General features: G+C 43.8%; 1 protein-coding gene across 4 annotated transcripts in view; it reads left to right on the top strand.

The window, feature by feature from the left end:
- LOC138648573 (4-galactosyl-N-acetylglucosaminide 3-alpha-L-fucosyltransferase FUT6-like) overlaps window positions 1–15,434 on the top strand; it is a 79,754-nt gene extending 64,320 nt beyond the window's left edge. For all 4 annotated transcript variants that reach the window (XM_069738352.1, XM_069738353.1, XM_069738356.1 and 1 more), the window contains one exon: window positions 13,017–15,434. In XM_069738352.1, the coding sequence (XP_069594453.1) occupies window positions 13,073–14,128 (1,056 nt within the window). In that variant the 5' untranslated portion in view covers window positions 13,017–13,072 and the 3' untranslated portion in view covers window positions 14,129–15,434. The remainder of the gene's footprint in view (window positions 1–13,016) is intronic.
- Window positions 15,435–17,929: the final 2,495 nt, after the last annotated feature.

The raw sequence follows: 17,929 nt of genomic DNA, 5'->3' as shown, positions 1-17,929 counted from the left end.
GACTGCTCTGATATGGGTATACCGTGAAGATTGGTAGAGCAGCTTAGTATACATTTTTTGCAAAAAACGTATCAACCAAATACCCTGTTATTTACATCTTTTACTAGCACTTGCGGATTACTGCAAACATTTTTTCAAACTGAGTGTTTTTGGTTTTACCATTCTCTTTTGTGTCTTCAGGTTTCTTGGTGGTGTGTGAACATGTTCTTACAGACTTGTTCACTGTGCAAGTAGCCCATGTGTTCCTGTTTCCATGATTGTTCTCTTGTGTCTACAAGACTGGGGAGTTCCACCACTCCTCTTGGGCTAGCTGCACAAAAGCTGTTCTGCCCTGTATGCACACATGGATTTTTCCTCTCTGAACCCTGTTCACACAGGTAATATACAGATGATCAGGTTTTTAAATACATCAGATAGGGATTGCATACATTAGTTAGGACTGCTCTGATATGGGTATACCGTGAAGATTGGTAGAGCAGCTTAGTATACATTTTTTGCAAAAAACGTATCAACCAAATACCCTGTTATTTACATCTTTTACTAGCACTTGCGGATTACTGCAAACATTTTTTCAAACTGAGTGTTTTTGGTTTTACCATTCTCTTTTGTGTCTTCAGGTTTCTTGGTGGTGTGTGAACATGTTCTTACAGACTTGTTCACTGTGCAAGTAGCCCATGTGTTCCTGTTTCCATGAGTGTCCTTCCTGGCCAAGCTCACATTGTTCTGGAATTCCCTCAGTCATTTCGCTCTGGTTCTGAGGGCATCTGCCCATGCCATAATCCACCACATAATGAGTGGCCTGCCCCTACTGCTTAGTCTTCCTGTAGCAACTGCAGTCCTACTTATACTGCACCGCTAACACTGCTGTACTGTTTCCACTGCTGATGTATCACCCACAGAATAGATGGCCGGGCCCTTTTCTTGTGGCAAACGTTACGTGACAAGGTGTTGCCTAGGGGTTATAGAGCCCTTCTGCGCTCAACGGGCACACTGACCCTCTCTGACTCTATCAGGAAGTCTTTCCTGCCTTATCCACCATGTCCCTCCTATGTTAACCACTTACAATCCAAAGAATGGAACTAGAAAGTACCCCATCTTGTAGCTAAGTTTGGGTACTACTCTTTCTTTCGCCCCTGGAAGCATTCCTGACTCCTAGTTCACAGCTGTAAACATTCTTTTCCGAGATTCATATCTCTCTCTCTCCATTTTTTAGCAAATTTGCCGAATTGTGCCAGAAACAAAAAACCTGATGTGTGAAAGTAGCCTAAACCTTAATGTTTTACAATGACAAACAACAAACATATAGAGGCTTAGAACTGTTTGTGAAGTGAATAAACAAACATTTCTCAAGATTGTGTCACTATGATCATTGTCTGTCACATCTGTGAATGTTTTACAAGAAATGCAGCTATGTGATTGCCTGAATGCATTCGGTATACAGTATTTTAATCTGGATTCCAAATTGCCATTTGTATATTCACCATTTGTACATTTGAGGCAGCCTAAGTTATGGCTCTCAAGGAGAGAAACTAATATAGTCTACAAAGAAATATTTGCAATGAACAACTGAGCCAGCATTGCTTTATCAAATGTATATGAAGTGTATTGTGTCCAATGTGAGCAACCAGGCAACACAAAAAGGAGCTTTTCAAGTGAGCTCTTTAAGGTACACAAATGTTATGAAGTCTTTGCCAACAAGGATGTGGTTTCAGCAATGGGGGGTGCCTTTTTTAAAAATATACTATTGCCATCACAGCCCCCCTTGCTCAAAATTCTGGGGTCTATAAAAGTACAGAATACGTTCACCCAGGTCATGTTGGAGATAAGGAAGAGACGATGCAGGAAACAAAGTTAAGAAGTAGGCCCAATGTAATGTCATTCCCAATTCCCCAATGTGGGGTCCTTTCTTTACTAAATAAAATAGTGCCATCACAGCCCCCTTGCCCAAAATGCACCGTACAAAGCACGTTCACCCTGGTGATCTAGTGGCAGTTAAAGGACACATTGCAGGAAACAGAATTAAGAAGTAGGCCCAATGTAATGTCATGCCCAATTTTCCAATGTGGGGTCCTTTTTTTTTACAAAATAAAACAGTGCCATCACAGCCCCCTTGCCCAAAATGAGGAGGTTCCTAGCCTTGGTCTACCGGGTTCACCCTAGGAGTTCCGCTAATCCTTACAAAAACCTAGTCCCAATGTAAAGGATTGTGTCTCCTACACTTGTAATGCCCATACATTAAGTGTATAGGCTGACAAACATTTCCCCAAGGGGGATACATTTATTAAAAACATAGTATGGCCATCCTAGACACACTTGCCCAAAAATTGACTGTCTGTAACAGCACAGAACACATGAACCCTGGTGATCTAGTGGTGGAAAATGATGAGAGGTGGAGTAAGGCCTCATTAAAAAGTAGGCCCAATGTCAATGAGCGCGCCTCCTTGACTTGTAATGCCCATTCACTAAGTGCATGGGCTGTCAAACATTTCCCCATGGGGGGGTTATTAAAAAAAAAATATTTAGGGTCATCATAAACACCTTGCAAGACTGTAAAGTGGTTTCCTACACAGTTGCTGCTGGGAAGGAGCATTTTTTTGTTTAAAAAAATGGCGGACGAATCGTTGGATGAAGTGATCAGGAAAAGGGGCATGGTGATGACAGGAATGGAAGCGTACATGATTAATAACAGCAGTGGCTATGGGAGGTATGAGATCCAGGATACAGCCTACAATGATTATTCGTTTATCCACCACCAATTACAAGAATGTGTTTCCTGCCCATCAGAAGATCGGTGTAACAGATGCGTGTGTTTGACTCGGCCTAAGAAATGCCTGTCACAAATATGTTGCCAAAGACGCACGTGTCTGTCTAAAGGGCAAAGTGCAACATGTTTGTGAGATGCTGAGTTATAGAAAGCAGATCAATGTTGGAGGAAAACCAAACAAACTGGTGGATGCTTGTGATAAAATAAGTTGAAAGAGGACTGCACCGTCCGTAACTATAAACACACCCGTGGCACAAGCTTCTTCATCTTCACCCATACATATGATATTACCAATAACATCCAAATGTCACAGTTGAAAATTATTTGTTATAGTGTGATGAACACTGTTAAAGGAATGCCACTAAACATAGATTACCACTATCCTGGGAAACGCCAGATTTCCTCTTTACAAGATATGGACGATGATGGTATTGATGAAGACTTTGAAATTTACAGCATCCACACCAAGAAAATGAAGATCACAGCTTCAAAACGTGCAAAAAAGGCCGGGAATGTCTGGAAAAACATTTTGTCTTGGGCAAACTTTCCCTCTTACTAAAGTGGTACCGAATGATGCATACACAGCTTTCATGTCTATTTAGCGTGAGATGGTTGAAAGATGATGTATTCTGTTTTGTCCATGTCCACTTTTTGAAAGCAAGCAGAAAAGAAGGATGAAATAGCGTGAAGACTTGTGATTTTGGTCACTAAGGAGGTGATGTCAGGTACAGATAGGTAGATCTGTGTGTCATCGGCGTACAGATGATATAGCAAACCGTGACATTACATCAGCTGTCCCAGGCAGAAGGTGTAGTTGGAGAAGAGTAGGGGTCCTAGAATTGATCCTTGGGGAACACCGAAAGACCGGGGTCAAAGGGAGGAGGTGGTGTGGGAGAGGGAGACACTGAATGTCCCTGTAACAGCCTGGTTGTTTTTTAAAGACTGTGCAGATAAACCCAAAAAGGCAATTTGCACCACTGGCCATGCCCGCAACAGTAGCAAAAATCCCATCCTAACCACCACAAGCATGGTCAGGCACATGGCAGCAAAGCACCTGACTTTGTTGGTTGAACACAAGGCTCCATGAACAGTGTATGCGGGTGATAACACTGCTTCTTCCGATGTTGTGTCGTGCAAGCCAATCCACTGTCCATGGTGCATTTTAAGATTCCTCATGCCTTGCATCTGCAGTTGCACACAAACTGAAATAGCACCATCAACAAGCACGTCCACGTCCTTATCCCACGGCAGCTTTCAATTGTCCATACCCCAGTCCTTGGAATGCAAGCCGAAATACGCAGCCAACGCCACAGTACTTAGTTCACACATTTGTTGTCTGCTTGTGCTGGAAATGTTGAATTTTAGGCCTGTGCGAGATGTAACCTTTCCGCAACCAGATGACGGTGACCATCACAAGGTACTCGGTACCCAGCCGCCACAATTTTTCCTGGTCTATAGTCACAATATCACACAAGCAAGCACGTGTCCGACAACATTACCCGTGCCCTCCACAATGCTGTTATTGGGAACGTCCACCAAACCACTGACATGTGGATAAGTGCTTGTGGTCAGGGACTGTACATATCACTATTGGCACACTGGATTAACATAGTGGAAGCCGGGATCCAGTCCGACCTTGGGATGGTGCACATCTTCCAAACCCCGAGTATTGCAGGCCTTACGTCAATCTGGGTTGCCCACACAGTCTACAGCTCCTGCACCTCCTCCTTCTTCGCGTCCTCTTCAGCCTCCATCTCCAAAAGTAACACATCAGTCACAAGCTGGAAGCACTGCAGTACTGCCTCAGCCAAGCGGCAACAGGCTGTGCTGAAGGGAATATGTTGTGCACAATGATGAAAAGTTGTGGACAGCTCTGAAAGAGCAGGCAGATCTGTGGCTGACACCGCTCAACCTACAGCCAGGCATGGTCATGTGTGACAATGGCTGGAACCTGGTGGCTGCTCTGTGTCAAGGCAAGCTCACACACGGGCCATGCCTGGCCCATGTGCTTAACCTCATTGTTGAATGTTTTGAGAAAAGCAACACGGAAGTGCCAGATCTGCTAGGAAAAGTACGAGGCTCTGCGTACCCATTTTAGAAAGTCAGCTAGAGCTTCATCTGCCCTTGCCGTGATTCTGCAGCCCTTGCAGCTTCTGGCTGATGTGTCATGTCCTCCCCATGCATTTAAACTCTTCACTGCATATTTTGGAAAGGATTTGTGAGCAGAAGAAGGCATTTCTAGACTACCAGCATCAGCAAGGCCTTTGGTATTCAGTTCTGACTTCACACATAAGATCTCAGGAGTGGATATGGATGTCAGACATATGTACCATCCTCCAAAACTTTGAGTTGTTCTAATATTAATATTTATAGTTATTTACATAGTGTCAGCAAAAAAAGGGGTACACCGGCCTACAATGATCAAACTTGGAGCACGCAGATATATGAGGACTGTCACAGAAATACCACAGTGGCAAATATGTGGCCTTTTTTTATTTTGTTATGCTAAATAGTGCTGTATATAATTAGAGTAACAGACAGCAAAAAAAGGGGTACACCGGCCTACAATGATCAAACTTGGAGCACGCAGATATATGAGGGCTCTCGCGGAAATTCCACACTGGCAAATATGTGGCCTTTTTATATTTTGTTATGCTAAATAGGGCTGTATATAATTTGACAAAAATTAGCTATGGCGTGCACTAAGCCACGCCGTATATATACCCTCAGGGTTGATAATCAGAAATAGCTATGGAGGATATCCACTAGATAAAACATAACCTTTAATGTAAATAAGTTAAAATCTTGGATCTCAACAAAAACACATACATAAACCAAAGAAAACGTGCTCAAGTGAACCAGTGCTCAAGATAAAAAATTGGAACAGTCTTACCAATCTAGACGGACGTATCAACAGAGGTGGTGGTTCCAGAGTCAAGGGCAAAGGGTGGCGGTAGGTATACTGCCACTATCTTTCCTGTAGCACCCTTGAAAAGCTCCTCTCCTGACAAGGACAGGCCCCAAGTGAGCCCTACTATGGACACCCACCATCCAATATGTGAACCCAAATGTCTCTCTTCTCCCTACTCGTTTCAACTCCAATATAGGAGAATCGTCAGGGAGTTTTAAAATAAATAGGTGCCAATGGGCCCAGTTGTTAATCCAACAATGAAGTTCATATCAGTCCATATTAGTCCGTAAAAGTCCGTACAGGTTGGGTCCCGCAGTGGCTGGGCACCCAAAAATCAGCAAGGCTAGCAGTATTTGCAGCTTAGGGTAAGTCCTCATTGCCATAAGAAAGGTCCCCTCCTTTTAAAGTTTGCCCAATGATATAGAGCCACCCCCCAGCCATGACGTCATACCTGTAATACTCCATACAGGGTTACTGGATATGTATCCGCTGTACGCTGCAACTGGCATGCCGCCGGGCTGCCATGTGACTGAGGCGGCTGGAGCGCACACTACCGGAAGTGCCGGCGCCATTTTGGATGCGTCACTTCCGCCCGCCATCCAAAAGGAGTACAGCATGCCAGGGCAGGTTACCAGAGACATCGGCACCATTTTGTGTGTGCCATTATAGTCACTATGCAAAGAGGCAACACACGCAAAGCCTGCGTGCTGCTGGCACTGATAGCAAGATAACCGCATAAATCCAGAGGTAATGGATATGCGGTACTAAGTGCAGTAGGTGCTGAAACTCAATGGTGGCGAAGAAAGTCATAATTTATATGATCATGACTGTGGGCATAATGCTGACCTACGGATATATGATCATATTAGAGGTACATAGACATGCTATAGTAGAGCATACATTTAGAGGTTAAATATGCTATGCCAAATCTAGTAATAAAGGGGTACCTTTTTAGGGGACACACTAAGCGGCATAAAAGTTAGGTTCCAAGAGAAAAAGACCCTTCAAAACTATAACTGGGGTTTAACTCTCACCTAGAGTCCTCATTATGTACTTATATTGAAGGCTGTCCTAGGAAAAGGCAATGGCGCTTTTACTGTCAGATAGAGCTAATCAAATCCGATTTATTTTGTTTTCTCTGGCTGTTCCTATAGCTAAATACCCCTATCAGAGGCCAGGTTTAATCACAGAAATAACTACACGCTAAAGATAGCACATAGTTCAATAAAGCAATAAGAGAAAGGGAGTAATGCTGAACCAGTGGATACTTATATAGGATGACCGAGGAGGATGGGGAGACAGGGAGGAAAGGGGTGGGGGGGGGGGGGAGAGAGAAGTTATTGGAAGAGACTTCCCTCTTATAGAAAACATCCATAATTGATCTGGTCATTGAGACCTCGAGGCTGGCATGTGTCTAGCGCGAAAATCCAACTGGCCTCTCTTTGAAGCAGCAGCCTATTGAGGTCACCACCCCTACTTGGCATGTCAATTTTATCGATTCCCATGAATCGTATGACTCCGATATCTCCCCCATGCAGGCCATTAACATGCTTGGCAATTGGAGTATCCCTCCGGTTTCGTATGTCACCCAGGTGTTCGCCCACTCTCCTCCTGAACTCTCTTATTGTCTTCCCGACGTAGGTGATACCACATTCACAAGCAGCTCTATAGATAACACCTGTGGTTCTACAAGTTATAAACTTACCGTATTCAGCTTAAAGGTCTGTTGTGTGTTATCATTAAAAAACTCCTTTCCAGTACGTATCGATTCGCACGCTATACAGCTGCCACTTGGAGCACGCAGATATACGAGGGCTGTCACGAAAATACCACATGGCAAATACGTGGCCTTTTTATATTTTTTTAATGCTAAATAGTGCTGTATATAATTACAGTAACAGACAGCAAAAAAAGTGGTCCTCCGGCCTACAATGACCAAACTTGGAGCACGCAGATGTTTGAGGCCTGTCACGGAAATACCACACTGGCAAATATGCGGCCTGTTTTTCTTTAAAATGCCAAATAGTGCCGTATAAAATTAGAGTAACAGACAGCAAAAAAAGTGGCAAAACGGCCTAGAATGCAAAAACTTGGAGCACGCAGATATATGAGGCCTTTATTCTTGAATTTAAAACACACGCAAAAAAAAGAAGTGGCACAAGGCTAGCACACACAACTATGCTACGTATGCCTGACAAGCTATGATTTTTAAACAGGCCTCAGTCTGGCCTGCAGGCCTTGCACTGGTGTGGATATGCCATGACCTGACTATCTAGCGCTGCAATCTCGGGACCCACAAATTAGCCCTAAAAAGGACTGTTGGTTTCTGAGGAGTTGTGGATTTAATGACCGCCAATAACTGACCTGAGATATAAGAGAATAGCCTCCCCATACAGGTGACAATCCAGTAGCTGCCGGCTGTACACTATAGCTGACAACTTGCTGTATCAGCCACGATCAGTGTTTGCACCGTCCACATCTGTTTAACCCCTTAGATGCTGCTGTCAATAGTGACTACATCATTATAAATGGTTAACAGAGTGTGGGGGCTTCCTATTTAACCAAATTGGTGCCCTCAGATCTTGATTTTGTTGTCCTGATATTTGCCATGGCAATTCAAGACCAATCAGTGGCCTTAGAGTCTGACGGCTGTAGTAATCTGTTCAGAAGTTAGAGACATTTAGGTGATAAAAATACACATTTTCATTTCTGTCATGCCACTTTGCATTAATTCCTGAAAATCACCTGAAGGGTTAATAAACTACCTGACTGCAGTCTTCAATATGTCTGGGGGTGCTGTTTTTAAAATGGTATCACTTTTGGGGGTTTCCCAATATATGGGACCCCTAAAGGCATTTCAAACATGGTATAGATCCCTATGAAAGTAAATTTTGCAAATTTCCTTGAAAAAATGAAAAATAACTGCTACATTTTAAAAACCTCCTAAAAGGCTAACAAAATATAAGAACAATTTGCAAATGGTGCTGATGTAAAGCAGACATGAGGGAAATGTTATTTATTAATGTTTTGCTGTGGTGTGACCATCTGGATTAAAGGGATAATCATTCAAAGTTTGAAAATTGCAAATTTTTTAACATTTTTCTCAAATTTCAGATATTTTTTTTTTATAAATAAACACAAAATATATCGACCTAAATTTACCATTATCATAAAGTATAATGTGTCACAAAAAACAGTCTCAGAGTCACTGGGATTTGTTGAAGCGCTCCAGAGTTATTACCACATAAAGTGACACTGGTCAGATTTCAAAAATTTGGCTCCGTCACTAAGGGGTTAAGAGTTGCAGACCTACACTAACTCTAAAAACCACGATTCTGACCCTATCTCGGCAGCAGCTCTCCCTATACTCGCTGAATCCGGAGTAGAATGCGGCGAGCAGGGCGGCGCCAGGTCTCTTATACCCGGGATGATGCTGTACGGCCAAGCCAATCACTGCACGACCACAACAATGATGGCTGCGGCGTGTCTTGGCCTGGCAGACAATCCTTGCACCGTGATTGGGTCTCTAAAGTCCGCCAAAAATGCTGGGTGGAGACACCAGTTCCTCGCTGAATAATCCCGGACATGCTCGGTGCTCGCCGAGTACACCGAGCATAGTGATACTCGGACGAGTAACGAGTAGTGGCGAGCACGTTCGCTCATCACTAGTCAACATCTTGTACACCCTCTCAGAATTATTCCTGCTTGTAAGGGCTGCAGTCATCACTATTAGCATTGCTGAGGTGGTTAGGAGTGGTTAAGGTGGAGACACCTTACATGTATTTGTACAGGTTCCGTGGTGTGCACGATTCTTAAAGGGAATCTGTCAGCAAGTTTCTGCTGTGTAGAGCAGTGTAATGTAGCAATGTAATGTGTCACTTACTATGCTGTGTGCTGTAGTTTCAATACAATCAGTGTTTTATCAGCAGGAGATTATCACTGCAGGACTCATGTACAAGCCAGTCAGCCTAATCTGTGAAACCCCGCCCCCACCACTGATTTACATATTGCTAGCAATGCACAGTGTGCACAGGAAGCTGCCAATCAGTGCTGTGGGCTGTGGGCAGGGTTATACACAGCTTAGCATTCTGAGCACTGCTAAATCTACAGTAGAAAAACAGGGATTCTATCAAAACTACACCAAGCAACCCAGTAAGGCTACGTTCACATTAGCGTTGCGCGCCGCTGCGTCGGCGACGCAACGCACGACGCACGCAAAAACGCGTGCAAACGCACGCAAAAACGCTGCGTTTTGCGACGCGTGCGTCGTTTTTTGACGAAAATCGGACGCAAGAAAAATGCAACTTGTTGCATTTTCTTGCGTCCGACGCTAGCGTCAAAAACGACGCACATGTCGGAAAACGCAACGCGAAAAACGCATGCGTCCCCCATGTTAAACATAGGGGCGCATGACGCGTGCGTCGCCGCTGCGTTTCCCGACGCTGCGTCGGTAAACGCTAATGTGAACGTAGCCTAAGTGTCACATCCCTGGAATCAGTGTCTCTGCCCCTATATAATGTAGCTCTCAGATTATGTGGAAAAGCCTGCTGACGGATTCCCTTTAATTGGAGGCTACTGGGTATTCTTTCTGGAGAAGAGGAGTTAGTTGAAGACTTTAGATTTTGGAAGAAAAACTACACCTAGGTCCATCCCCATATATCATATACAGAATAAATATGGCCATTGTTCAGCTACAAGCAAATATAACATTATTCTCTTTCCGAAGTTTATATAATACATTGGGTAGTTTGCTAAATGAATGATGCAATGCTGCTTCTGTCTGTGCATAGTGAATCAAGTGTATTTTGCCAATTACTGCTCATATAACGGGGTAAGTGGCCCATTCCTGCACAGGACCCCATTGGGGAAGTCACTTATTCCCCTGTAGATCAGTCCGATCCTGACAGATGATCTGTTTCAATCGTTTGGTCCAGGTTCATCAGAGAGTGACTGTACTTTAGTGGCTCCAAACTATGTCTGAAAGAGAAAATCAGCAATAGATATGGAGCGCCCCCAGACACAGGGTTACGCGTTTCGGTACCGGGCCTCTCTGGTTCGGTTCTGAGGCTGTCACGGTGGCTGGACTCGGTCGTGACCCTGCTAAGGGGCGTCCAATAAAGGTGGTGATAGAGTCTGTCAGGGGTTCGTGACGCCACCTGTGGTGTTCGGTCAGGGTGACCGACGCTGCTGTGGGGTCCGCTGGGGTGATGGAATGGCAGCTGGATGGTATACCTTCCCACAGGTGAAGTATGTCCCCAGGGCTTCCCAGTAAGGTGGATGGTGATGGTGTGAGGTGCAGACAATAACAAGGACACAGGGTTGCAGTCTCTTTACCTCTTTACTGAAAATTTCAGGATCCTCAATCCAGAGCACGTTTAACAGGGCTATCAGAGACCGGCCGGTCCGATGGGCACATCCAGAGTTTCCTTCGCAGATGGAAATCGTTGCCTACCAATAGCGTCTGTGTGTTGTAGTCCTACCCTGCTGAGCATTCGGAATAGTCCTCACAACTGCTGTCCTCATTCGTTCGTTCTCTACAGCTCTCTCTCTCTTTTGTTCCAGATGTTACTAGTTTCTCGTCCCCCAGTATGTTTTGGCTAGGACGCACCCGTATGACGGGAAGGCTTGGAGGTCTTCCGGGACCCTAGAGACGCCCCTCTCCCAATGTTGCCCCCTATGTCTGCTTAGGAAATTTATGGTAGCAAGCCAACCTATAATTGACTGTCCGGCGGAGTTTGAAGTAAGGCTTGAAGTCAGTTACTCCTGCGGTGTTCCGGCCACCGACTATGCGCCTCAGTAAGATGTTGCCTCTCTCTCTCTCGGCACGACTCTTACTGGCTCTCCTTTGTGCTTGATCTCGTTTACACTGTTCCACAATATCCTTCCCTTCATGTCTCTCTCCTGGATCCTGCCGCAGGGTGTGCAGGCGCGGTTCCGTTACGTTCTGTTCTGTTCGCTAGGCACCTGCCAGGTTCCCACGCCTGACAGGGACCCCCCTGTGCCTTCTCCCTGCAACACCCCCTGCCACGGGATGTTGCCTGGTTCCAACCCAGTCAGCTTCTGACTAACTTTCTCCCCAGCCCCTAGTTTTACCAATGTGAGGAGTGGCCCAATAAATAAAGCCTTTTTCTCCCCCTAGTGGCCGGAGTGTGAAGTGTAATGTGTTCTGGTGATACCTGGTCAGGAGAACTCCTTAGTGCCATCAGACGTACCACCACTCCCCTTAGCGGCAGAGTGCCATATTGCAACGACCAGGTCTCTGGGGCGCTGCAGATATATATCTCTAATCATAAAAGATAGTGTAGTAATTCTCCTGGAAAGTGAGTGATATATATCTCCTGTACAGGGAAGAATGGAAGACCATTTGGGAATTGTGAAGACCAAAAAGAGGTAAACCAAACATATGGTGAAAGAACAAATAGGACAATAGAATTAAGGCTAAAATACCTTTATTAGTGGCACTACATGCATAAAGAGGATCAAGCACCCTAGCGAAGGACACGTTCTGAAACATGCATCGTGATGTGCGTTGCGCCAGGACCGTGAACCATCTATTCTGTCCATACCCGCAGTATTCCATCCTTCCCTGGATAATTGTACCCCACAGGTTGTGCATCTCCTCCTTCTACCTACTTGCCCTATCAAAATATTGCAATTATAACAACTTTTTTTGTAGGTCTTGCATCTCCTGGCTGCTTCTATACACTTGCTCTCCTTTACTTTGGACAAACTATACAACTTCATAGTGACGTATTGTTTGTACCTTTACATGAAAGTACATCCCTGTGGTGTCTATTTTCCTTCATTGTATATAGCACAGTTACTGTTTCCTCTGATACTCTTACATCCCGATGACTGTCCTATTTCACACATACGGTGACGGTGAGTCATTGTCGGTTACAATTATACTGTGAGATATCTTTTCTTGTGGGCCTTGTTGTTTCTTATAAGTTGCTAATTAATCTGCTATTTATGCTGATATATTTATATATTATCTTCCCATCCATTACCTTATGGTTTGTTTTTTAATGTATTTTTATTGTTATGTATAATCATATTTCATTTCCTCTTTTATTAACTTGTGCGGGCTCCTCTTTATGCATGTAGTGCTACTTCTATTGTCATACTCTTTGTTCTTTGACCATATGTTCAGTTTCCTTCTTTTTGGTCTATGGCTGAAAGAGAGGATCCCGAGCAGGGGTCCTCCTATATAACATATACATGCACCAATGAAACACAAAGGGGGTTATCAAGATGAGATAAATCTCTAGTATAAAAAGAAGCTGAACCTTCTAAAATTATTTTATTGTGACATAAATATATTTTGTGTTTCTCCGACAGGTATGATTCAGTTTCATCTCCAGATACAAGCTCTTCCATTGATTCTGCCTAAATAAATGGAGCACCAAGGGAAAACTCTGACATACAGGAATGCTTTTATCATTTTCATTGCACAACTGTTCCTCTCAACCATTTTCTTTTCACTCTATAACTATGGAAATCGCTCATTGGTTAGCAGTATGTTTTCATATACAAGTATCCCCCAGGAAACAGCTAACAATACTAAGATCATCCTTGTTTGGACGTGGCCATTTGGTGGTGTATTTCCACTTAATGAATGTCCCCCATACATTGATTTTTCTGGATGCTTTTATACAGCTAACAGATCATTATATTCTTCCGCAGATGCAATTGTTATGCATCACAGAGATGTTTGTAATTCCAGAGAACAATTACCCCAGATGCCAAGACCACCAAATCAGTACTGGGTTTGGTTTAACTTGGAGTCTCCATCACATAGCCCAAATTTGCATTTTATGGATGATCTTATCAACCTCACAATGTCTTACAGAGCTGACTCAGATATTTTCTCACCTTATGGTTGGTTAGATCCAAATAAAGAAGAAGATACCTTCCAAATTCCTCCAAAGACCAAGCTGGTGGCCTGGGCAATAAGTAACTGGAATCCAGGTTCTAAAAGAGTACGCTATTATCAGGAACTAAAGAAATTTCTATCTGTAGACGTTTATGGAAGGCAGCATTTACCTCTGCCAAAAAATAAACATGAACAAACGTTGGCACAGTACAAGTTTTATCTCGCCTTTGAAAACTCTATTCATGAAGACTATATTACAGAGAAACTTTGGAAGAACGCATTGTCGTTTGGATGCGTACCAGTTGTTCTTGGTCCTACTCGTAAAAACTATGAACGCTTTATTCCAAAAGACTCTTTTATCCACGTAGATGACTTCTCCACAGCTGAAGAGCTCGCTAAATATATCTTGAAGTTAGACGGTGATGAGAAAGCTTACCAACAGTATTTTTCATGGAGATCCAGACTTCATCCGATTGGAAATACTGATTGGCGGACTCATTACTGCAAGGTGTGTAAAGCACTAAAAGAGGCTCCGCCAAACAAAACTATTTCAAAACTTGGAGCATGGTACAAATGATTGTAGAAGTTGTTGTTTTTTTCTTTTAAAGGGAACCTGTCAGCAGATTTTGCCGCTGTAAGATGTGGCCACTGTCTTTCAGGGCTTATCTACAGGATTCTATAATGCTGTAGATAAGTCCCTAACCCGACCTGAAAGAACTGAAAAATAAGTTTTATTATACTCACCCGTGGGGTGGTCCGGTCCGATGTGTGTCACTGGTTGGGTCCGGCGCCTCACATCTTCTTGAGACACCGCCCTCATGCTTCTTTATCGCTCCCCAGCATAGGTGCTCCTGCGTAGGCATACTTATCTGCCCTGTTGAGGGCTGTTAGAGAAGGGATTTCCAACCTACTCAGGTGTTATGTCTTTTAGGTACCTAAGCGATGAAGCAATAATCAGAGAAACACACGCTCGTTGTCTGTCCAAGTAGTCCCATGCTCTTTATCTTCAGGGCTGGGGTTTTAAAGCCCTAAGATCAAAAGGAAATGTAGAGTTACATAATAAATTGGCAATGGGTTATCAGACACATCCTAGTATACAAGATAAATTAGGTGAAGGAATGCGCGTGTCTGTGGTTTTATGAGATTCTTGCTGAGCATTCAACATTTTTGGGTGTTTTCGAACAAAACAGAATCTGGACAACAACAACTAGACGCCATTGACAGTTCCTGGGAATTATTGACCACCGCTATGTAGATATCCGGGAAATCGTGCTAAATGAGACTCAGATGATAACATTGTGCAAGACTTGTTTTTCTGATATTTTTCTGATATTAAAAAGATGAAGATTAACCATTTCTTTAACAATTCCTCTCTTTTTATCATCTTATCTACCTTGCCCTAGCTGATCCCTTCCTGTTACTCAGGTCTGCAAGATAACCCTACTTCACGAAATATATGGCTTATCCAGTGTATATCATGGGATACCGACATGCTGTGTATCCATTCAAATTATACTTGTGGGTCAGACCTTCTGTTCCGTCTAACCCTATTTCTATTGAGGGATTATTATAAGTGGATGATATAGATACATTTTTATGACATAGAAATATAGACATTTATATTAATATATTAAAATATGTGTTAGAAAATAGAATATAATTTTTGTTTGTTAGCATAATTCATAGAGTCCATATTGTCAATGAGTCTTTGTAAGTTCTCTGTGGGCTCTTTGTCTTTTATCAGACCTTTGGTCTTCTGAAATACAATCCGCCAAGTCTCCTGAAGTTTGCTTGTTGCAGAATACGCATTCAGGTTGGAGTGCAGTTATTGAGGTAGTCATCACTTGGGTTTGCTTTATATCAAAGTCAGTATGGATTTTTGCTTTACGTTTACCTGGAAAACATTTACAATTAGAACTGAGAATTTTCTTTATTGCATAACAAATAACTTTATCATCCCTGCAATGATTAGTGTCACTAAAGCTGCTTGAATTAGAACATGAATTACACCCGATATCCATCCACCTATTCCTTTGAACAGGTTCACGGGGTTTAACAATAAGAGCCATTCAGGGAGGGGTAAATCATCCAGTGAATTAGCTTTTCGCACCCCTTCCCTTTATCATTTCAAGTTATTCTATATCATGAGTAATTCTCATTAGTCCGGAAGGATCTATATAGCGGCAACAGGCAGGTCCTACCACCTGACAGAAATTCCTTGAGAGGCTGTGAGATAATTATGTACTATAGAATGATGATTAATAATAACTATAAGCTGTTTCATGTAGGCTGATTCAACATTTAGAGCATAAAAAAAATAATCAGTTATACTATAAAAAATGTCACCTAGTCGATACATACCAACACATATTCATAGATGCCTACTAGGGTTGAGCGACCTTGACCTTTTTAGAGTCGAGTCGTGTTTCGCGAAACCCGACTATCTTAGAAGTCGAGTCGAGTGGAATCGGCCGATTATGGCGAAAAGTCGGGTATCGCCCGAAACACGAAACCCAATGCAAGTCAATGGGGGAGCATAGTCGGCAGTGAGTGGAGGCCAGGAAAACACCTACACTGCCCATTTTAATGGCAAAAACATCCATTCTTGTTACAGAAGCTTGTCAATCATAATTTAGCTTATAATAATTGGAAGGCATTTGAAATTGGGGGTCATTTGGCTAAAGTTGTGGGGGGTAGGGCTGGTTCAAGTAATTAGTGGGCCCAGGAAATCTGGACCACGTCACGGCAGTGGAGCAGGGAGAGGTAAGTATTTCAACTTTGCAAGTGCTGTGATCCTGAGCAAGCAGGGGGGGCCCACTCGTTGGCATTGGCACTGGCACAGGGCCCCTCAAAGTACAGCGGTGTGTTTGCACGGCGGGGGCGCCTCCCACCGGCAGCAACACTTTTGCGTACTATGAGAGGCCCTGTGCCAGTGACGTCGCCAACTAGTATTCCTCCCCCCACCTGATGAAGGAACCTGCACTTTCATCTGCACCTTCCTCTTTGTCCCCGTGTAAGGTGGTATGGTATGCGGGAAGAGGAACCTGACTTTCAGCAGGGTCACAATCTTGCTGTGTAGCGTGCACGGGGAATTTTGCGTTATGGGTCAATGTACCAGCAGACTCATCTATCACTGGCTGGGCAATGGGCAGGATAAGGAGGAAACACAGATAGAGGCCCAAAGAATAAAGTTGGCTAAATGCAGTTCAAAATTGGTAACACAGGACTAACCAGGGGGCATTGCAGTGGAGGACAACTGGAATGAGAGGCTGACACAGAGAGTAGGCCCAAATCAGTAAGTAGTCGAAATGCAGTTCAAAATTGGCAACCGTAGTAAACAGGTGGCACAGCTTTGTTCAGTGGAGGAGAACAGCAAGGAGTGGCAGACACTGATAGTAGGCCCCAACCCAACTAGTAGGCCAAATGCAGTCTAACATTAACAACTACTTAACGAGAGCCTGAAAATGGAATTTCAGGACAGGAAACCAGGAGAACAGCAAGGAGTGGCAGACACCGATAGTAGGCCCCAAACCAACTAGTACGCCAAATGCAGTTGTTCCATTTAACCACAATTTAATGAGAGCCTGAAGATAGAAGTTCAGGAAAGGCAACCTGGAGAACACCTTGGAGTGTAACACACCATCTCTCTACACCCCATACCCAATTTGTAGGCCTAATGCAGTGTAGTTTTCAACAACTACTAAACGAGAGTCGGAAGATCGAAGCAATGTGGACGAAACCTGGGGAACACCTTGGAGTGTAACACACCGTCTCTCTACACCCCATACCCAATTTGTAGGCCTAATACAGTGTAGTTTTCTACAACTACTAAACGAGAGTCGGAAGACCGAAGCAATGTGGACGAAACCTGGGGAACACCTTGGAGTGGAACACACCATCTCTCTACACCCCATACCCAATTTGTAGGCCTAATGCAGTGTAGTTTCCAACAACTACTAAACGAGAGCCGGAAGATCGAAGCTCAGGAAAGGCAACCTGGAGAACACCTTGGAGTGGAACACACCATCTCTCTACACCCCATACCCAATTTGTAGGCCTAATGCAGTGTAGTTTCCAACAACTACTAAACGAGAGCCGGAAGATCGAAGCTCAGGAAAGGCAACCTGGAGAACACCTTGGAGTGGAACACACCATCTCTCTACACCCCATACCCAATTTATAGGCCTAATGCAGTGTAGTTTCCAACAACTACTAAACGAGAGCATGAAGATCGAAGCATTGGCGAGGAAACCTGGGGAACACCTTGGAGTGGAACACACCATCTCTCTACACCCCATACCCAATTTGTAGGCCTAATGCAGTGTAGTTTCCAACAACTACTAAACGAGAGCATGAAGATCGAAGCATTGGCGAGGAA

The sequence above is a fragment of the Ranitomeya imitator genome, chromosome 9 (assembly GCF_032444005.1).
Source record: "Ranitomeya imitator isolate aRanImi1 chromosome 9, aRanImi1.pri, whole genome shotgun sequence".
NCBI lineage: Eukaryota > Metazoa > Chordata > Amphibia > Anura > Dendrobatidae > Ranitomeya > Ranitomeya imitator.
The sequence above is the reverse complement of the archived record's forward strand: the minus strand, read 5'-3'. Positions and strand labels throughout refer to the sequence as shown.